Genomic DNA, 22792 nt, shown 5'->3' on the forward strand with positions numbered 1-22792 from the left:
CTGATATGGTCAAACTTTCTGGTTCTAGTAAGAACTCTGGCTGCAGCGTTCTGGACCAACTGAAGCTTGTTAATGCTTTTGCTGGGACATCCAGCCAGCAGGGCATTACAGTAATCTAGCCTTGAAGTAATAAATGCATGAACTAACTTTTCTGCATCCTGTAGAGAGAATGCATTTCTCAATTTAGCAATATTGCGAAGATGCAGGAAGGCTGTTCTAGTAATATTAGTTATATGTGTGTCGAAGGACAGATCAGGGTCTATAATGACACCAAGGCTTTTTACAGATGAGCTTGATGCAACTGAGAAATTGTTAAGTTTAAGTGTTAAATTAGACAGTTTGTTTCTGGCTGCTTTTGGACCAAGAAGCAGAACCTCTGTTTTATCTGAGTTTAGAAGGAGAAAGTTACTCGACATCCAGTCCTTTATGTCTTGTATACAGTCTTCAATCTTGCTAAGTTTAATTCTATCATCTGGGTCGCTTGCTAAATATAACTGAGTGTCATCGGCATAGCAGTGGAAGTTTATGCCGTGTCTACTGATAATGGTGCCCAGTGGTAGCATATATAAAGTGAATAATACAGGTCCTAAAACAGAGCCTTGTGGAACACCATATTTTACTTTTGTGAGAACAGATGATTCACCGTTTATATTAACAAACTGATACCGATCAGTGAGGTAGGACCGGAACCAGGAAAGAGCTGTTCCTGTTACCCCTACAAGGTTTTCTAGTCTGTCTAGTAAGATAGTGTGGTCTATTGTGTCAAATGCCGCACTAAGATCGAGGAGGACTAACAAGGACACATGATCTTGGTCAGAAAATAATAATAGATCATTTACAATTTTTACTAGTGCTGTTTCTGTACTATGATGTGGCCTAAAACCAGATTGAAATTTTTCATGTATTTGATTCCTATGTAAAAAGGAGCTTAACTGTTTTGCTACAACTTTTTCCAAGATCTTAGATATAAAGGAGAGATTCGAGATGGGTCTATAATTTGAAAGTTCGCATGGATCGAGGTTAGCTTTCTTAATCAGCGGTCTAATTACTGCTAGTTTAAGAGATTTTGGGATGTACCCAAGGCTAAGAGAAGAGTTTATTATTGACAGAATAGGCTTGGTTATTTCTGGCAGAATTTCCTTGAGTAAACCTGTAGGAATCGGATCTAGCATACAGGTAGATGATTTCGCGGAAGAGACTATTTTAAATAGTTCATTTTCTTGGAGTAAGGTAAACGATTCCAGCCTCTCTGCAGGGATTATAATATTCTCAAGATTGAGGCTGGCATTATGGGGAAGCAGGTTTCTAGAGTTTAATTGCGTATTCTGAATTTTCTGCCTAATTTTTTCAATTTTATCACTAAAGAAATTCATAAAATCGTTGCTGCTATAGGCTGATGGCATCTGGGGTTCACTAACTGTTTTGTTCTCTGTTAGTTTAGAGATTGTGCTGAAAAGTAATCTAGGATTATTCTTATTGTTTTCTATGAGAGAGGAGAGATAAGCTGAGCGTGCTGTAGCAAGTGCTTGTCTATAGTCTGTAAGGCTCTCCTTCCAGGCGGACTGGAACACTTCTAGCTTAGTCAGGCGCCATTTACGCTCAAGTTGTCTGGCGTTCTGTTTTAAAGCCCGAGTGTGGTCATTATACCAGGGGGCGAGTTTTTTCTGCCTTACTATTTTACTTTTTAATGGGGCCACACTATCTAGAGTAGATCGAAAAGTATCCTCTAAGAGCTTGGTCATAGCATCTAGCTCAGTAGGATTAGATGGACAGATGAGAGCGGCTGATAATTTAGGAAGGTTTCTAATAAAGCTACCAGCTGTGGAGGGAGTTATTGTCCGCTTGACACAATAACATGGTGATGAACGCACATTACCACTAAAGTGAATTTCGTAAGAGATTAAGTAATGGTCAGAGACTGCTGTGCTCTGGGGGAGAATGGCTAAGTTATCTATGTTTACACCAAAAGTCAGTATTAAGTCTAGAGTGTGGTGGTGGTAGTGTGTGGGCCCCTTTATGATTTGGGTGAAACCTATGGAGTCTATGATAGATATAAATGCCTTGCTTAGTGCATCTTGGGGATTGTCTAAATGGATATTAAAATCTCCGACAACTATTATTTTATTTGAAAGCGTTATTAGACTTGATAGAAACTCAGAGAATTCCTGTAAGAACTGAGAATACGGCCCTGGTGGCCTGTAGACTGTAATTAGTGTAAAGGAATTTTTATGTGTTCCTTGATCACTTATATTAAGAAAAAGAACTTCAAAAGAAGAGAATGTATAGCCTACTTTCTGCCTCACGCCTAAAGCTTTAGTATGGATGGTTGCTATACCTCCACCTCGGCCGCTTAAACGAGGGCTATGTGCATAGCTGTAGCCTGGGGGTGTGGCTTCGTTTAGACTAAAGTATTCATCGGGTCTAATCCACGTTTCTGTGAGGCACAGAGCATCAAAGCTGTGATCGGTAATAATTTCATTAACAACGACAGCTTTAGGAGTAAGGGATCTTATATTAAGCAGTCCTAGTTTTAGACCAAAAGTGGTGGGGTGAATGCCCACTTGCCACCACAGTTCCGGCGGCTCTGTATATACAACATTAAGAGGACCAGCTCTGTCCTGGGAAGCCCCCTAGACCCAGTGCAGACGGTGGGAGACAGGAGGATGTTAGCCAGACTAGCCTCCATGCTGGAGAACAGCTTCCACCCCATGACTGAGACTCTGGCAGCACTGGGCAGCTCCTTCAGTGACCGGCTGCTTCACCCCAAGTGTGTGAAGGAGGCTATCACAGGTCCTTCCTTCCTGCTACTGTTAGACTGTACAACAAGCACTGCTCCCAGTAGAACCCCCTCCACCCCCCATTAGACCTCATACACCTACAGATCATACACTGTGAATTCATCACCATTTCCTGTGTGCAGTATAATCTATTCTATATAGTAACGAACTGTAAGAACCTTGTTAAGTACTCAACAAAGTTAATTACTTGCTTGTTAATTCTCTTCTTACTTCTCTTTTTATTGAGTGCGTTTCTCTTCCTTTGCTGCTGTAACACTGAGAATTTCCCCACTGTGGGACTAATAAAGGATTATCTTATCTTATCTTGTCTTAATGATCAATTATAGTGGCTGCAATAGCTTTTCATTTCATTGTTGGTGGCTTTTGATTGTACATTTGTACATTTTTTGATTGAACATTGTTGTAATGTTGATTGTTAAATATGTTTTTGTTTTGTTTCATTTAACGAGTCGTCTCATATTGAAGGGTCATTTGTTCATATATGTTTGTTTCTGGCTCAGTGCCCAGTTTAATCTTTCTCTGTGAAGTCCAGATACAGAAACTAAACAGCACAAACAGGCTGTTTTGAATTTACTGTTTTTATGACGTCACAAAAACCAACACATTTACACACACACCCCTGTCCCAACACTGGACACCTAAAACAGTGTTTTGTAATGAAGCATGTTCACTGCTGCTACTGAAGAACATCACCTTTATTTATCTTATTTATTCATTTATTTATTTATCCTCTTATATAAGTATATAACAAGACACACAGTGAGGACTGAACTGTTCCTGTGTTTACTGGATGAACATCTGCATGAAAAAGTTTCTGAACTCTTAGAACGACGTGAACTTCTGCAGGAACGACTCTTATAACATTAAATAATCTTCATTCATAATAAAAAAATGAGAAATGAAGTGAAGCTCACTGATTAAAACAGAGGGCAATCAGAACTGAGTTCCCTCATTAACTCAGACAGATCTGATCTGCTCTCCAGGTCCAAACGCTGCTCTCTTTAGGATGAAAACACACATTTTGGTTACTTTCTCTTCAAAGCAGTGTTATTAGGATCACAGTGAAGGAGCTGGAAACATCAGCAAGATAAAAAAGAAAATATTCTAATTAACTGATCAAACGATACAAAGACTGAGTTGTGTAGAAACACATTAAAGTGAGCGCAGTGACGTTCCTGCTCCTGTAGAGCTAAAACACCTGGGAAAAAACAGAAATGACCAGTATACTGGACATTTGGAATGAGCCTACAGCAGTTTAGCTCCGTCCATGAAGTTATAAGGAGTGTCCAGTCCTGTCTGCTTCCTGAACAAACCACAATACAGGGCGGCCAATCGGAACTGAGCTCATTTGCATTTGCATCAGTCTTACAGGGACAGTAACAAAAACAGCCTAATTCTAAGGCAGGCTGCTCAGTCCCGGTCCTGGACATCCACCACCCTGGAGAGCTCTGATCCAGAACACCTGCTTCAGATCCTCGTCAGCTGGACCAGGTCCTGTAAGCGTCTCAGAGTAGAAGGATGGGATCCTCTCAGTAAAGTCACAGTAAATAAGAGAGGAATCGGATCCTAGATCAGAACTCCAGCTCCGAGAACTTGAATACGAGCCCAGATTCTAGTCAGACCTGAACTCAGCAGGCTGGTGGATCTCCAGAACCAGGACTGGGTTCTCCTGTCCTAAAAGATAAAGAGAAGCTGGACAACGGGTCACGTAAAACCACACAAGCGTTATAAATGGAGCTCAGGGGGGAAAATAAGGTGTAAGAAAAATGTAGAACATTTAATGTTTACTGCACATAATCAAACACACCCACTCTGCAGCAGCGCCTCCCCAGGGAGCTGATCTGAGAGCAGACCTCGCTCACGACAGCCGTTTATCTATGGTTTATGTAATACAGTGGAAAGAAATTTGAATTTTCCGTTCCACCTTAAACGGTTCAGCAGCTGCAAGCCAGAATGTGGTGGCTGCACCATTTAAGGTGGAACAGAAAATTAAGAAGCTAGCAGAAAAATAGACAACAGTAACTTCACCACTGTATAGAAACCACTGCATTCATAACCTCCTCAGTCCGAGACCGAACACTTTAAAAACAATCAACGTTTTCTGCTGCACTAAATACCGTAAATTATTCTTTCTGTTTACTGAGAGACACACAATCTCCAGTGTCCAGTACGTTTGGACTTCAACATGAAACGTGAGAGAAAAATGAACATATTTATCATCAACATAAGACACGAATAAAGCAGTGACCTGTTCCTGTGTTGCTGTTTGTACAGCTGCATGAGAGTTTCTGGACTCTTAGAACTGCCTGGACTTCTGCATGAACAGCTCCTAAAACATTAAACCATTTTCATAATCAATTTATATCATAATAATCAATAAAGAGCTTCTAAACTCAAAGCATACAGACTAATTTACATTGGTATATCTGAAATAAACAAATGGCTGAAACAATCAAGGTCATTGATGGAAAAAAGTCAGAAAATTTTACATAATTATATTACACAGATTTATATGTAAGACTATATATATAATTTATATAATGCGTAATATTAGACATTACACATATTATATACCTTTTACACTTTAGTCCAGTATCATAGACAGAAACAACTTTTCTGAAACGCAGGAAATGTTGTTTGTTTGGGTTTGTTATCATGATAATCATAAATATGTTCATTTTTCAAAATCTTAGCTTTTATAAGTTTAATAAATTTCTACTATTTCCTACTGATTTTTCACTAAAGGGACCGTTTAGAAGGACAAACATACAGAATCAGTTCTGATATAAATCCAGGATCATTCAGAAAGTGTTTAGTGTGGCCTTGGAAGAGGGGAGTGTCCATCTCACCAGCTGCTATGTTTGTATTTGTTTATGAAAAGACAAAAAAAAAAGATAATGTTGTAATAAATGACCAAATATTACAAAGCCTGAGATCTGTACAAACACATTAAGGTGAGTGTGGTGATATATCTGCTTCTGTAGAGCCACAGGGAAAAGAATAAAAATGTCCAGCATACTGGACGCTCGGAATGAGGAGGTCGGCCACTCAGCTGCTCAGTCTACAGCAGTTTAGAAACTGATCTGAGAGCAGATCTCACTGCACTCTTAAAACACAGGCGTTAAAAACCATGTTCTATCACCGACTAAACGCATCAGTGTGTCACTTTAACACAAAACGTGTTGAAATATTTCAATAGGCAGTTATTGAGAACACAGTTTGGGTTGCTTATATATATATATGTGTGTATATATGTATATGTGTGTGTGTGTGTGTGTGTGTATATATACATACATGTACATATACATACATATATTATACAGGGAGATTCACTCGAAAGAGGCAAAAAAATACCAAAAAAATACACTACATATCTTGACGTGTGTAATCGATTGCATGCTCAAAGTGATCTCTGTTTTCTGCCAGACACATTTCGACATGGTGCTCCATGTTACTGAACGTATTGGCAAGCATTAGAGAGGTTAAACGTCACAATGGCTGTCTGGCGCCTACTTCAAGTCGGGTTCGCAGGGGCAAACCCGGCTTGTTCGAAGCTCCATATACTGAGGAGCACATTGCACGTTGTTTTGTTCAGATTGCTTCGTCCTAGCAAGAGTTATTACAGAATATTCGGGGCCTCTTTCGAGTGAATCTCCCTGTATATAACCATAACTAACGTAAGAAAGGGAAGAAATTTAAATTTTCTGTTCCACCTTAAACAGTTCAGCAGCTGCCAGCCTGAATGTGACTTCTGCTCCATTTAAGGTGGAACAGAAAATCTATAATCACCGCTGTTTAAAAATCACTGTACTCATAACGCTTGACAGTATTTTTAATGTGATAATGTTCTTTTCATGTGATAAAACGTGTCTGAACCCAGAGAAGCTCAGTACTGGGACGTATCGTGAAAACGTCTGTTGTGATGTTGCGTTTTCGGCCACATCACTCAGCCCTAATTCCAGTGATGCTGCTTCCCAAACATGTTAATAAACACAGTGCACACTTTAGAGCTGTAAGCTGGAGCGGCTCCAGGGCAGTCAAGGTCCAGAGGCGGCCGGCTGGCCGGGCATGGCGATGTCCGGGAGGAGCTTGCAGCTGGTGATGATGTCGATCTTCTCGGACACGGCTCTGAGGTCCTCCAGGATGAGGCGGATGCTGTGAGAGGTGTTGATGATGCCGTTCTGGGAGGTGTTCAGGTGGGTGGTGGCGGTCCGGATGTCTCTGGACGCTCCCTGGTACAGGAGCTTCAGGCTGTGCTGAATGTCAGCGCAGAGGCGAGCATTGCTCTCCTGCAGCTTCTGCTGCAGCAGAGTGGACTGTCCGGCAGGTTCCGCCCTCAAACACCTCCCATCATCTGGTCCTGGCTCTGACAGCACCTCTGGGCCGCGAGTGACCACCAGAGGAGGCAGATCAGGCCGGAACAGCAGGGAGTTCTGGGAGGTTTCTGGTCTCCACGGCTCTGCTTCTCCCTCACTGTCGGTCTCTGAAGCCTCTCCAGGAACCGTGAGTCCTGAGGAGGGTCTGGCCGAGGTGATGTAGACCTCCTGCTCCGAGTCAGAGTCCGTCTCCTCCGCCTCGCCCTGAACCACCACCGCCACCTGCCTGCCAGCCATCAGCACCAGAACAGAGCAGAGTCGACAACAAAACACAGGAAACACTGAAAAACGGGCTTTCAGCACAAAACCTCAGCTCTGAGCGGAACACACGACCCCCGGGGCGGTGAAGACCCTCCAACCCGCAGACTCTCCTCTTTATTCGCTCCTTTTCGGCTCCGCAACTCCGCTGATCGGAGTCACATGAGGCGCGTGAAGCCAGGCGCACTGAACGCAACTCGGCGGAAATACAGAATAAAAGTCTCTCTGTTATTTATTCCCGCCGAAAATCGCCTGTTTTTGTCCTTTTGTGTTTCTCGAAGCTGTATAAACATATTAACATCTCTAAATTATGACTAATTTAAATAATGACGAAATGAAGACTCATTATCCCAAATTAATCATCTTCTTGAAACGAGATCTCATTATTTTGGCATAAAAGTTCATCATATGTGATTATGTCGTGATGCTAATTTAATATTTTGAGAAAATAAGTTATTATATTTCGAGAAAGTTAGTAATTTAGGATAATAAGTCATTATTTCGATACAGTAAGTCATTATTTAAGTGTAATAACTCATTATTTTGACATGCTTAACTCGAAATCTCATGATAAGTGATTATTTCGTGGTGTTAATTCAATATTTTTGAAAAACTTATTAACCTGAGGGATTTTTTCTCTTCTGTGTGGCGGGATTGATCTTCTCTAATAACTTAAACAAAACAAACACAAAAGAAAACAGAAGGACCTCCAATCTGTCGATCCTTTATTTATGTAAAATAATAATAATAATCAAAATCAAACTAAAATAAAGTAAATAAACAAAATAAAAATCCCAGATAGTAAAAATAAAACACCTAAATTATGAACACAAGCAGTAATGTAAATAAAGATTATATTAAAAATTATATAACATGTAATCAAATAAAAAACATAATAAGAAAAATAATAAAATAGGAGAAAATATCTGAATCAAAAGCACTTTAAAATAAAATAAGTCTTAAGTTTGTGTTTATAACAGTCCACAGACTGAACTGTTCTAAAAGTGCTTTAAAATCTATTTTAAACATTGTAGAAAATCAGAACAGGAGTAATATGGGTTCTCTTCATGGTTCTAGTGAGAATCACATTCAACATGTATAAATACCCAGGCAGTGCTAGATATTAGATATTTAATATTACATTTTAGACATTACATGTTTAATACTAAATATTAGATATTTCATATTGGATATTTTTGTTTTTGATTAAAATGCAGATCAGGCTTTCAAAAACTGGCAGAACGAAAAGTAGAACAGCGAAAGCAGGAGAGAGAGCGCCCCCCTGTGTTTGGGAGGTGGAGCAGAGTTATGGAGGTCTACTGGAGGGGTTAACAGAGAGGAGGTTTCTGATACAGTAACTGCAGCTGTGGAATGGAGATGATGTGACGGAGCCGTTTAAGCTCTGAGCTCCATCTTCTACTGCAGAGTTTAATAATCAATAATCTCTGTTTCTGAGCTCCGTCCTGTTCTCTCCCACACTGGAGTGTTAAAGCTGGAGTGTGAAATGAAGGTGGAGCAGAAAGTGCTCCGGTTTCAGCTCTGTAGGTTCAGAACCTCTGTTCTCCTGTGGACTGACCATCACGCCGGACACCCTTCATTCTTCGTTCAGTCCACATCGGAGACTCATGGGAAATGGCGTGCAGAGAGTTTACAGCTGCTGAAGCTGCTGCAGCGGTTTTGGAAAGTAGTGATGAAGATAACGGAGCATTTAGATATGAAACATATGAGGATCATGTTATATGAAGAGCCTTTAAAGGAGAGTTTAAGAAGAGATGAACAAATCCAGAAAATGACCTCTAACCTGTAACAAAGCCCAAAATCATAAACATTAAGCTTTTAATGGTCTTTACACAAACAGCTGCAGTGAGTCTGTGGGAGAACTTTTCCCTTTGATTTCTCTACATGTTGAGTTTACCTGAGTAAACCTGCAGACAGTCTTTCACAGAAAGAGTCACAGAAAGAGTCAGTACTGACTGACGGCTTCACACAGCTGGAAAACACTGACAAGCTAAGTTTGTGTTTTTTTTATTTTTAAAGCTCACTAATCATATGACTGGTCTACTGTATGACTACTCATATAGTTATAATTATACCGATCTAATTATAATTATGATGATATGAATAGTCATACTAATTATACTCAGTCATAACTAATTATATGATCATATGTCTGGTCTGAGTGTCAGTGCTGAGTCTCTGTTCTGTTAATCTTAATCATTACTGTGAGTAATAATGAAGCTCTGTATTCAAAACAGTTATTGGTTGGGGTTCTTACCTCTTACCTCTGCTACAGCAGACATACTTATTAATAACTGTGCTGTACAAAGTCTGTTTGTCTGATTGGTCATTTAGGCCGTGCTGGGGCTTCAGAGCGCTACAATATGAGCATCATTTTTTTTTATTCAGTCATTCTTATGAACATATTCACATACGCACCCCGCTGTAGACAATCTTCACAGTTCTGTGAGTATCAGCTCCTCCAGATCATTGAAAAATGAGCCATAACTTTAATTTCATGGCTTTTATTTCTGCTCTTGTACACATCTGACCTGGAACAGATCCAGAGTTTACACTGCAGAGATAAACACTGATCAGCTCTGAGAAAAAGTCCTCTGATGTGTAGATCTCTTTATCTCACAAACAGGAGTTTATGTGTTCAAACAAAACATGCACATATTAGAATAAACACAAATAAACAATAAACAATCCAGCGTGATTATTCTGTGTGTGTGAGATTTCCAGGTCTCTCCTGGAGGAAGTCTAATATTTACTCTTATCATCCAATACCTGCTTTATCTAATCAATACTTCATGACTGGAGAGCAGCGAGGAGACAAGAACCAAACCTGAGATCTTCTAAACTTCATATTCATAACTTTACTGAAAACAGCACGTTCAGACCACCGACTACTGAGATCAGGATTATTAGTGTTTGTTCTGATGTTATTTAGAGTCCTTACTGTATTCATGTTCATTCTGAAATGATGCAGTGTTTTTACTATATTTATGTTTATTTGTGTTTATTCTAATGTTATACTCTGACCTGATTGGCTGAATGTAATTTATAGTCATCTGCATTTTTCTCAGCCCACAGCGAGACGGTCAGATCTGGACCAGATCTGCAGGACCAGACTGGACTGTCCTGCTGTAAATAGTCTGTACAGACCTTTAGACCGGTTACTCATTCACAGCACTCACACACTCACACACACACACACACACACACTCTCACACACACACACACACTCACACACACACACACACACACACTCTCACACACACACACACACACACTCAGAGTGAAGAGAAACTGCGGGACAGAGTACACACACACTCAGTGCCAATACAGCACACCTGCACAGATAAACATTCACACTGAGTGAGCGAGTGAGAAGAAGAAGAAGAAGAACGATTCCTGTGTAGAAAGGTATCTCACCTGTACAGACTGATATCTCACCTGTGCAGGTAAGGTATTTAAAATGGAGTCTCTGAAACGCTGGAGGGCAGGGTGGGTTTATCCGACATGTCTACTGTGTATCTATGGATTCCTCAGCACGGTGAAACCTCTGGAGCCGTTCCTCATCCCGTTCCTCACTGGACCTGACAAGAACCTCACCATGGAACAGGTACCATAAACCATCATAAAACCGCAGCAGTGAAATTATTAGGTTGTAAAGTGATTAAACTGTAAACGAATTAAAAACAGTGGTGTGGAATTTCATTTCCCTGTTTATCTGGTAAAGCAGAGCTAGAAACATGTAGCATTAATACTGACAGAATGGGAATGGGTGAAGGATGACTGCGGAAACTATAGCATTTCCATGGAAACAGGTGTAACTATAGAAACATGCGTAGCATTCCCATGGAAATGGGTGTTGCTTTACCATAGAAACATGGAACCGGGTGTAGCACTACACTAAATCAAATCAAATCAAATCAAATCAGATTTATTGTCACATCACAAGAGTACAGGGACACAGGTGAGTGAAAAACTTGAGTGCGAGTTCCACAAATTATGCAGAGAACAGTATTTACACATAGATAAACAAAACTATAGATAGGATAGAAGAATAGATAAAACCAATTTAACTAAAATATATACATATAATCTTACACAATAACTTAAAAATAGTAATATTGCACCGAGACATATAATATTGCACTGGGAATGTAGGGTGGGTGTAATCAACTATATACTATATATAGTAATGGATATTACAATGCTATGTAGATGTGCAAATAACCACACTAGGTGTGGAGGTAGAAGATGGTACAGTAGGTGGCAGAGTATTTAGTAAAGTGCAAGGTACAGGAAGTTAAGTGGAAGCGCAGGGGGAGAGTATTGTCTTTGGATAGGTATTCAAAGTCCAGCTATGCAAGTAAAGTGCGGGAGTACAGTGGGTGCACGTACGTGTAATGGGAAGGGTTGGGCTGGGCAGAGCAGTGATTACTGGCTGTTCAATAGCCTGGTTGCATGGGGGAAGAAGCTGTCTTTGAGCCGACTGGTTCTGGCTTTTAAGCTTCTGAGCCTCCTACCACTCGGCAGCTGAGAGAACAGACAGTGACTAGGATGGGAGGGGTCCTTCATAATCCTTCTGGATTTCCTCAGGCAACGACTGGTGTATAAATCCAATAGGTTAGGGAGCTGAACCCCGGTGATGGACTGTGCTGTCCGCACCACCCTCTGCAGAGATTTCCTCTCATGAACAGTACAGTTCCCGTACCAGGTGGTGATGCTGCCCGTCAGGATGCTTTCCACAGTGCAGGTGTAGAAGGTCTTAAGGATGCTGGGGTTCAGGCCAAACCTCCTCAGCCTTCTGAGGAAGTAGAGGCGCTGGTGGGCCTTCTTCACCACCTGTGAGGTGTGCACTGCCCATGTCAGGTCCTCGCTGATGTGAACACCGAGAAACTTAAAGCTGCTGACCCTCTCTACCGCAGTCCCATTGATGGAAATCGATGGGTGTACTCTCTCCTGCTTCCTGAAGTCCACGATCAGCTCCTTGGTCTTACTGACGTTTAGAGAGAGGTTATTCTCCTGGCACCAGTTTTCCAGGATTTTAACCTCCTCTCTGTAGGCCGATTCATCGCTGTTGGAGATCAGGCCCACAACTGTTGTGTCGTCAGCAAACTTTATGATGACGTTGGAGCTGTGTCTAGCAGTGCAGTCATGGGTGTACAGGGAGTACAGGAGCGGGCTGAGCACACAACCCTGGGGGGCTCCGATGTTGAGGGTCAAAGAGGAGGATGTGATACTTCCCATCCTTACCACCTGCCGTCGGCCCGTCAGGAAGTTCAGGATCCAGCTGCACAGTGTGCTGTTCAGACCCAGATCCCGGAGCTTGCAGTCGAGCCTTGAAGGAACGATTGTGTTGAATGCTGAACTGTAGTCTACAAACAGCATTCTCACATACGTGTCCTTCTTTTCCAGGTGGGAGAGGGCAGTGTGCAGGGTCAGGGCGATTGCATCGTCGGTGGATCTATTCCGCCTATATGCAAATTGCAGTGGGTCCAGGGTGGCAGGCAGTGAGGAACAGATGATATCCCTGACCAGCCTCTCAAAGCATTTGCTTACGATGGAGGTCAGGGCAACAGGTCGCCAGTCGTTCAGACAGGTAATACTAGCTGTCTTTGGAACTGGCACAACGGTGGCTAGTTTGAAACTAGCTGGCACGACCGAGAGAGACAGTGAGGTGTTATAGATGTCTGCAAAAACTCCTGCTAGTTCCCTGTAGCAGGCTTTAAGCACTCTCCCGGGAATGCCATCTGGTCCTGCTGACTTGCGTGGGTTCACCCTCTTGAAGGCTTTGCACACATCAGCTACGGAGACGGAGGGGGGGTTGGGATCAGCGGTGGGCGGGGCGCTCTCCAGTGGTGCTGCGGGAATTCCGTCGAAGCGAGCGTAGAAGTTATTAAGCTCGTCCGGCAGATCAGCGCTGGTACTGGGCAGAGTGCGAGAGGCAGTTTTATAGTCAGAGATTGTATTTAACCCCTGCCATAAGCTTCGTGTGTTGGCTGTGTTGAACTGTGCTTCCACTTTCATTCTGTACGCACGTTTAGCTGCTCTGATGGATTTACGGAGAGCGTAGTTGGATTGCTTGTACTCCTCCGTATTTCCCGCTCTGAATGCAGCGCTGCGTGCGCTGAGGGCGGAGCGAACCTCACAGTTCACAGATCGTACCAACCACTGTATACCCACTACGCTATACCAACCACTGTATACCCACTACACTATACCAACCACTATATACCCACTACACTATACCAACCACTATATACCCACTACGCTATACCAACCACTGTATACCCACTACACTATACCAACCACTATATACCCACTACGCTATACCAACCACTGTATACCCACTACACTATACCAACCACTATATACCCACTACACTATACCAACCACTATATACCCACTACGCTATACCAACCACTATATACCCACTACGCTATACCAACCACTATATACTCACTCACGATCAATAAGTTATGAGATTAATAACATGCACGCAGATCAGCAGTAGAGATTTTGGAACAGGCATGCTGGTTGGCTCAGTGCTGCTGATGTTATGTACTGAATGATGTGGTCGTTTTCAGGAGTCTGTGGTGTTGAAGTAATTCGGCCAGTGCTGAATTTTGATACTCAGTTTCAGACTAGCACAGTGTTCCTGTCTGTCTCTCAGGTGGCCAATCAGATCTTCCCGGTGTGGACCTACTCGTACCTGGCCTTGCTGGTTCCGGTGTTCCTGCTCACTGATTGGCTGCGCTATAAGCCTGTGGTCGTGTTCCAGTGCTGCGCTCTGTTCGGGACCAACGCTATGCTGCTGTGGTCAGGGGGAGTCGGTTTCATGCAGGCCATGCAGTTTGTTTACGCAGTGGTGACGGCCTGCGATGTGGCCTACTTCTCCTACATCTACAGCATGGTGGCGCTGCAGCACTACCTGAAGGCCACGTCGTACTGCCGCACCGCCCAGCTGCTCGGGTACACGGTGGGGTCAGTCCTGGGTCAGCTTCTGGTCTCCTTCAACTTACTGACCTACAAGGACATACTGGTGCTGACGCTGGTGCTAATCTCCATCGCCATGGTGACCGCAGTGCTGCTGCCCATGCCTAGAACCAGCATGTTCTTCCACCAGAGAGGAGAGAAAGGAGGGGGTTTAACTGAGGAGGGCAATGATAACGGAAACACACCAAAAACAGGAAAAGTGGAAACCAACGATACAGAAACGTCCGGAAGTGCTCTGACACGAGAAGACGTTCCACAGGACAAAAGAGAGGATCCACAGCAGGATGATGGGAAATGTGGAGAGTCCAGTCCAGCTGAGAGACGAGGTGAGAAAAGCAGGGAGTTCAGAAAATAAGTCAGCTTAGTTGTTATGTAGGTTTATAAAAGAATAATAAATAATAAATACAATATGTTAAACGTTTACATTTAGTGGTTTGGTGTGAAACGCTCTGTTCTAGAGAAACTTCAGAACTGTTCACAGTGGTGGTGATAGGAACCAGACGTCCACCTCTAAAAGCTCCCTCACAGAAAGTTCCTACATGAAATGGTTATGAATTCACTGCCTGATGACTGAGACACTGTTTTATGATAGTTTGAGAACTTAAACTCCATTCATGGTGGAGGGATACATGCAGGGCGCTGTGAGGAAAAATAGTCCCCAAAGAAAACTTATTATTTCAGACTTTCCACTATTTTCCATCATCAACATTCCATATGTCTATATTTGTGTTGTAGTCATGGCGACCCCTGGTTCCTATCACCACCACTGTAAAGACATCTGAACCATTTCACACCAAACCATCCTGAATGATCTCCAACACTGAACTATGTGGGATTGTCCTGTTGTCTGTATCAGGATGCTGTAATACGCTCCAGCAGTTGTGGAGAGATTTCCTGCAGTGTTACTCCAGTAGAGAGATGCTATACTGGTCAGCGTGGTGGGCACTGTCCACCTGTGGCTACAACCAAACTGGAAACTACGTCCAGGCGCTGTGGGAACACGTGGAGCCTTCCAGCAACTTTACCATCTACAACGGAGGAGTGGAGGCTGTGTCCAACCTGTTCGGTCAGCATTAATATCATTTACAGTTACGGCGTTTTTATTTAGACAGTTACTCAGAGTCACATTTAACAGTGCACTGAGTTTAGGAGGATGAACAATGATCCATAACATCTAAAGAGAATACAGAATATAAACAGCTCAGTCTGAGTGATGGATGTGGTGTTGTGCTGAGTTTAGGTGCGGCGGCAGCATACGGAGTTGGTTTCATCCAGCTGGACTGGAGCTGTTGGGGTGAACTGGCTCTGGGCTCATTGTCAGGTCTAGGGGGCGCTGCTCTGTTTGCGATGGTTTTCTCTGCTAATATCTGGGTCTGTTATGCTGGATACATCATCTTTAAAAGCCTCTACATGCTCCTCATCACCATCGCCATGTAAGAGCTTCTAAAAATCTATTTATTGTTTAATTATGATAATAAAAAGCTGGTTTTAATATAGAGATGTGCAATTTACACAGTGTTACCATGTCTCAAAATATCATAGGTCATCTGACTCACTGGCCACTTTATTAGAAACACCTGCCTTATAGCTCCACCATGTAGCTGTCCAGTTACAGACTGAAGTCCATCTGTTGTACAGCTTATCAGCCCTTTCTACCACATTCATTATTGGTCAGTTTCTGACCACAGGGCTGCTGGTGTCTAGATATTATTTGGATGATGGTCCATTCTCAGCACAGCAGTGTCCTGTTTAAAATAAATAGGGACCTCCCTGGGGAACCGGTATGTACTGAGCAAATACTTGAGTGCACATATCTGGACGTGTTAGTGTCCAACTGCATTCACACAATTACCACCACTTCAAACACTTGGCTGGTTTGAAGTGCAGAAGGGGTCAGTCACACAGCTCTCAGCCAAGATACAACACCTTTCATGCGTTAAAGCTCAGAGATAAATCGTGTTTATTGTTGTTCGAAAACATGCGTCCACTCACGGGAACTAGCAAGCAGTGGTGGACGAAGTACACGAACCATGAGCTTGAGTTAAAGTAGAGACACCCAAGGTAAAATATTACTCCAGTAAAAGTAGAAGTTCCTCCCTTTAGACCTCCACTTGAGTAAAAGTACTAAAGTATTTGTCTTCAAATGTACTTAAGTATCAAAAGTAAAAGTACTAATAGATTAATTATGGCTCTGATGTCCTATTATCATTTTTATAACAAGACTCGCTTCATTAACACATTTTAGGTGAAAATACTCCAGTGTCTCTCTTGGTAAACCAGTCTTTTAATAGAATGTCATTAATTAGTGACGCTGATGTCTATTAAAATTATCATAAGCTCAAAACACTGAAGGCAAACAGTTTCCATCAGGTAGAACTGAGTGGCTCTGAAATCACTTTACAAACAAGCAAAGTTTCAGTTTAAGATTTATTTGAACTTAGTTACAAGTTTAAGTTTAATAAAAACTTTAAACTCAGGTTCACAGGTGAGGTTTCCTTTACTAAACTGCATCTGTAGGTCTCTGTTCATAAACATAAACTAGACAAAACTAATTTACTATAAAATGAAATGTGTTTGTATAAATTCAGAAATAAGACACGTCAGTCTCAACTGCATATGTGTACATATTTCTATATTGTGGTCTGTTTACACAAAGTTAGGTTAGTTCATCATTTATGTTGAATAGACTCTCCCAAAGTTTTACACTGCTGCACTGATGTTGAACCGTGTGCTGCACTGGGTCGGTATGACCAACAGGTCAAAACAAGCTCAGAACTAAGTGACCGCTGTGCCCTGATTGGTGTTCTCGCTTCGTGCTTCTTTCATTTTGACATGTTACGTTTTTATACACACATAAACCAAAAGGAGTGACAGATTTCTCATAATGTAGTGGAGTGAAAGTAAAAAGTTGCCCAAAATGGAAAAACTTCAGTAAAGTACAGATACAGGAAAAACTACTTAAGTACAGCAACAAATTACATTTACTTAGTTACTGTCCACCACTGCTAGCAAGCTTAGTCTTGTTGTGGTTTTCAGGGTCATGTGAGTGGAGAAGGGGGAGGTCACTGTGCTTGTAGTGGGCTGGTTTGGACAAAAGTCCAGGGCTGAATTCTGTTCCCAGTCCACATGGTAGTGTTTGTGGTGCTGTATCAGACACAGAGGTGATGCTGGAGTGTTTACACACGTTAGTGTCACTGCTAGGTTGCGAGTGGACCGTCTAACCAAAACTCTCCAAACAAGAGCAGCTCTGTGGTCAGAAACCGATCAATACTGAGGGACTAGAGCAGTGGACACTAACCCTGCTCTTAGAGATCCGCCTTCTTGCAGATTCAGCTGCAACCCTAATCAGCTCACCCTGATTCATCTATAAAGTCAATTCTATAAGAGTTTAGACAGAAGGTGAATTCAGTAAAATCAGAGATCAGTGATTTATAGATCTACTTTGACCTGTATATGAAAGAAAACAGTACAAAGACAACATATTTAATGTTTTATCTTATCAACTTCATTGTTCTTGTAAATATACTGTCATTCTGACAACGATGCCTGGAACATGTTCCAAAAGAGTTTGGACAGGAGCAGTTTAAGACCAGGCACACTGTTACATGTTCAAAAAACACTTTCAAACAGGTGATGTCATCATGCCTGGGCATAAAAAGAGCGTCCAGGAAAGGCCCAGTCCTTCGTTAATGATGATGGATCAAGGCCATTTTACCACAAATGCAAAAATCCCAAAAAACCCAACCATCTTCAAATAATTACTCAGTCCTGTTAAAGGAAAGGTGATGTAACACAGCGGTGAACATGCTCCTGTAGCGTTTTTGGAACATGCTGCGAGCATCAAAATTGGAATGAGCGTATATTTACAACAACAACAACAAACAAACAAACAAACAAACAATGATCTGCATAAAATAAAACATCAAATTTTAAATGAATCTGAAATTAAAGCGTCTCTTTCTGTGTAAATCACTCAGATTATAAGCAGCTCATAAAAAATAAGATTAGACGGATTTTTCATTAATTTAGGAATTATTATTATTATTATTATTATTATTATTATTACAAATAATTTACTTATCTTTACTACAGTTTGTTGGTTACTATTATAAATAGTTTATGTATGATTATGCCTTGTTTATTATCACGACCACTATTATTATTATTATTATTATTATTATTATTATTATAAATGTCTGTGTCTGTGTGAGGTTCCAGATAGCTGCAGGACTGTCTACAGAACGTTACGCTCTCGTGTTTGGAGCGAACACCTTCACTGCTCTGGTTCTGCAGACCATTCTCACCTCCATCGTGGTGGACAGCAGAGGTCTCGGCCTGGACATTGTTCCCCAGGTCAGATTATTATTATTATTATTATTATTATTATTATTATTATTATGTTGATATTTTTGAATTAAGTATTTATTTGCTGTACAGTCCTTGGTTCTTCATGGGTTCTTTAGCAAACGTGAAATGGTGCATGGTGAAATCGTTCTTCAGATTGATGGAGAACGTGTTGTATATGATTCTATATAGAACCTTTTTGAAAATGGTTCTGTAAAGCACCAAAAAGGGTTCTACTGCTGTTATGATCTCAAGCTTATTATAATAGAAGAACCCTTTTTAGTGCTATATAGAACCCTTTGTAGATGGCTCTATATAGAACCACCGATAATATACATATACGCGTTCTTCATCAGTCTGAAGAACCGTTTCACCATGTAAAGAGCCTTTTAATCATGCAAATGGTTCTGTATAGAACCATTGTCTTTGCCAGAGAATCTTTCGGAAGTGCATATGTTAAACAGTAATAAAGAAAAGGGAATTATTTCTGTTATTGATGTTAATATGAATATTAATAAATTGACTTGGGGGCTTTTATTCTTCATGTTACAGACTTTACAGAATAAAAGTTACCTACAGTAGAAATGTAGTAAATAAAATCAAATTACATCAAATTCATTTTGTTAATTTTTGTAAAATGTATATTTTTAGATTGGATTATTTTTCAATTATTTCTCTTTTAATGTTTTCATATTAAATTCTTTCATAAAGATTTAATTTAATACATGATATTATTTTAAACAAGTAAAACTATATCTATAAATATATTTAATAGTGTTGTTTTTACAGTCATCTGGTAATGATCATCATTAGATATAGAGATTAGATTACTGATTATTTCTCTCAGTAAGAGATGATTATTATTATTTATAGTGTAATAAACTATATGTTTATGAGAGTGAGGAGTTAAACATGTGAGGAGTTTAAAGAGTGAAGTTTCTATGTGTTCTTGTTTATTTTGTGTTTTAGTTTATTATTTATGGATCATATTTCTCCTGTATCGCTCTGCTGTTCCTCCTGAGGGGTCTGTACACGTTCCACCGGCACAGAGCACCACCGGAACAGAGAACCAGAGAAGAACAGAACCAGATCACAGACACACAGTCTGAACAGAAACCCTAACATAAACAAATAAAATATGAAAGACAGAGTTCAGTTTGATCAAATAAATAATGTGAGCTTAAATTTATAAAGGCTTGTTGAATAAGTAAATTGTAAATTAAAATAAATAAATACATACACTATAATAATACATATATTAAAATGTTATATACAGTAAACGTCTCTTTACTAATAAAACTGATAAGGCAGTTCCTCACTGAGGATGAGGCGTCGTCATGAACCTTAAACATCTTTATATTATGTTAGAATAAATAATATTTTCTTTTGTTTCTTTTGACAAACAATCAGTGATGTGTTATTAATGTTAATAACCTCAGTGATGATTTCTGGATATTTATGGACAGTTTTTTTTGGTTTTTGATTTTAGATTGTTTTCCTCCTTTTGACCCATAAAAGTAAGTCTTTACAGAACAGCCTCCTTCTGTTTACCTGGTTTTTATCACTGTTATGATCATGAAGGCGTCTTTAATGAACACCCAGGTGATGCTGATGTTCTGATATACTGAACGAAATGTTCACAGCGTTCAGTTCCACTAAATCACCACTAGAGGGAGTTACAGCTGTATTTAAACAGACTGTTTACTCACAGTATAAACTCTGAAATATGGAAATAAACAACATAAACATAAAATATCAGGAGACGAATGTACAGCGTTGATAAGAGTCATAAACCTGCTGAATTTAAACAGAACCTGCAGGTAGAACCTGTTCAATCATAAACTTGAGGACGAATTTCGGTGAATCTTGTGTGGAACTTTGGAACGTCATGATGTTTTAATTTATATTTTACTTCAAACTTTGAGAAACTAATGCATTAAGAATGTCATTGATGTTATAGTAGAACTTATGGTTCCCTAAAGAACCTTTCAGTGGAACTATTTTTGTAAAGGAGATATGAATGTGGAAACTTAAAGCGTAAACGTAAAGAACCGACATAGAACGTTTACATCATGTGAAAGTTCTTTAAACTTTAAGAGGTTCCCCACACACACAAACCTCTTTTTCCAAACATGGTTCTTCATGGTAATAAAGGTGGTTCTCCTGTGGAAAGAACTCTTTGTGGAGTCTTTATTTTTATGACTGTAAAGAAATCAGAGAAAATGACCCAGAGTTCCACTGATGTTCTGGTGCCCAACGTGTTCCGGTGAATAAATGCTGTTCTGGTTCCACATTAAATTCCATGTTACAGTATTAGTTCTGTATGTTTATTATACAATCTGACACAGCTGTGAAACTGATGTATATATATATATATATATATATATATATATATATATATATATATATAAATATATATATATATATGTGTGTGTTTGGGTGGTGGATCATTCTCAGCACTGCAGTAGTCTGATCAGTGTGTGCGTGTGTGCGTGTGTGTGTGTGAGTTTGTTCTTGTAGCGCTATACTTGTGAGGACCCCATGTCCTTACTATGATAGGATTATATGAATTTTGTTGTGTTGTTTCCACCACAATTACTTTTTTATTTGAAAACTAAAAGAGCAGAAAAAATGCCCTTTGGATACTGAGGTTAAGGTTAGGTTTAGGTGTAGCATTATTTAGCTACAGTAACACAAAAATCAACAGAAACCTAGGGACGTCCTCATAGGTATAGCAAGACAAACATGAGTGTGTGTTAGTGTGTGTGTGTTAGTGTGTGTATGTGTGTGTGTGTTAATGTGTGTGTATCTGTGTGAGTGTGTGTGTTAGCATGTGTATCTGTGTGAGTGTGTGTGTGTTAGTGTGTGTATCTGTGAGTGTGTGTGTGTTAGTGTATCTGTGTGAGTGTGTGTGTGTTAGTGTGTGTATCTGTGTGAGTGTGTGTGTTAGTGTGTGTATCTGTGTGAGTGTGTGTGTTAGTGTGTGTATCTGTGAGTGTGTGTGTTAGTGTGTGTATCTGTGAGTGTGTGTGTGTTAGTGTATCTGTGTGAGTGTGTGTTAGTGTGTGTATCCGTGTGAGTGTGTGTGTGTATCTGTGTGAGTGTGTGTTAGTGTGTGTATCTGTGTGAGTGTGTGTTAGTGTGTGTATGTGTGTGTGTGTGTGTGTTAGTGTATCTGTGTGAGTGTGTGTGTTAGTGTGTGTATCTGTGTGAGTGTGTGTGTTAGTGTGTGTATCCGTGTGAGTGTGTGTGTGTATCTGTGTGAGTGTGTGTTAGTGTGTGTATCTGTGTGAGTGTGTGTGTTAGTGTATCTGTGTGAGTGTGTGTGTGTTAGTGTGTGTATCTGTGTGAGTGTGTGTGTTAGTGTGTGTATCTGTGTGAGTGTGTGTGTTAGTGTATCTGTGTGAGTGTGTGTGTGTTAGTGTGTGTATCTGTGTGAGTGTGTGTGTTAGTGTGTGTATCTGTGTGAGTGTGTGTTAGTGTGTGTATCTGTGAGTGTGTGTGTTAGTGTATCTGTGTGAGTGTGTGTGTTAGTGTGTGTATCCGTGTGAGTGTGTGTGTGTATCTGTGTGAGTGTGTGTTAGTGTGTGTATCTGTGTGAGTGTGTGTTAGTGTGTGTATGTGTGTGTGTGTTAATGTGTGTGTATCTGTGTGTGTGTGTGTTAGTGTGTGTATCTGTGAGTGTGTGTGTGTTAGTGTATCTGTGTGAGTGTGTGTGTGTTAGTGTGTGCATCTGTGTGAGTGTGTGTGTGTATCTGTGTGAGTGTGTGTTAGTGTGTGTATCTGTGTGAGTGTGTGTTAGTGTGTGTGTCAGTGTGTATGATTGTGTGTGTATTAGTGTGTGTGTACTGAATTTGTGCTGTAATGCTCTGTGTGTGGAGTTGTGCTGTGAAGTCTGGAGTAAATGCTGTGGAGTGAACTCTGGAGTAAATGCTGTGGAGTGAACTCTGGAGTAAATGTTGTGGAGTGAAGTCTGGAGTAAATGCTGTAGAGTGAACTCTGGAGTAA

At 40.7% G+C, this 22792-nt stretch overlaps 2 protein-coding genes across 2 annotated transcripts; one reads left to right on the forward strand and one right to left on the reverse strand.

Moving 5' to 3' along the window:
• Positions 1-5960: 5960 nt before the first annotated feature.
• bloc1s3 (biogenesis of lysosomal organelles complex-1, subunit 3) lies at positions 5961-7625 on the reverse strand. The gene has a single exon (XM_036565431.1). It carries the CDS (start codon positions 7409-7411, stop codon positions 6836-6838), a length of 576 nt encoding a protein of 191 aa, XP_036421324.1. The 5' UTR covers positions 7412-7625; the 3' UTR covers positions 5961-6835.
• Positions 7626-10677: 3052 nt separating this feature from the next.
• slc19a3a (solute carrier family 19 member 3a) lies at positions 10678-21048 on the forward strand. Its single transcript, XM_036565434.1, has 6 exons — positions 10678-11057; positions 14118-14766; positions 15297-15506; positions 15681-15873; positions 18652-18793; positions 19754-21048. The coding sequence occupies exons 1-6, from the start codon at positions 10911-10913 to the stop codon at positions 19904-19906; spliced, it is 1494 nt and encodes a 497-aa protein (XP_036421327.1). The 5' UTR covers positions 10678-10910; the 3' UTR covers positions 19907-21048.
• Positions 21049-22792: the final 1744 nt, after the last annotated feature.

The sequence above is a fragment of the Colossoma macropomum genome, unplaced genomic scaffold (genome assembly GCF_904425465.1).
Source record: "Colossoma macropomum unplaced genomic scaffold, Colossoma_macropomum, whole genome shotgun sequence".
Taxonomy (NCBI): domain Eukaryota; kingdom Metazoa; phylum Chordata; class Actinopteri; order Characiformes; family Serrasalmidae; genus Colossoma; species Colossoma macropomum.

Bases quoted from the DNA above. Each gene is read 5' to 3' on its own strand.
- bloc1s3 (XM_036565431.1), bottom strand. From the start codon at position 7,411: ATGGCTGGCAGGCAGGTGGCGGTGGTGGTTCAGGGCGAGGCGGAGGAG.
- slc19a3a (XM_036565434.1), top strand. From the start codon at position 10,911: ATGGAGTCTCTGAAACGCTGGAGGGCAGGGTGGGTTTATCCGACATGT. The intron at 11,058-14,117 runs GTACCATAAACC...TCTGTCTCTCAG, and splicing joins AGAACCTCACCATGGAACAG to GTGGCCAATCAGATCTTCCC. The intron at 18,794-19,753 runs GTCAGATTATTA...TTTGTGTTTTAG, and splicing joins GCCTGGACATTGTTCCCCAG to TTTATTATTTATGGATCATA.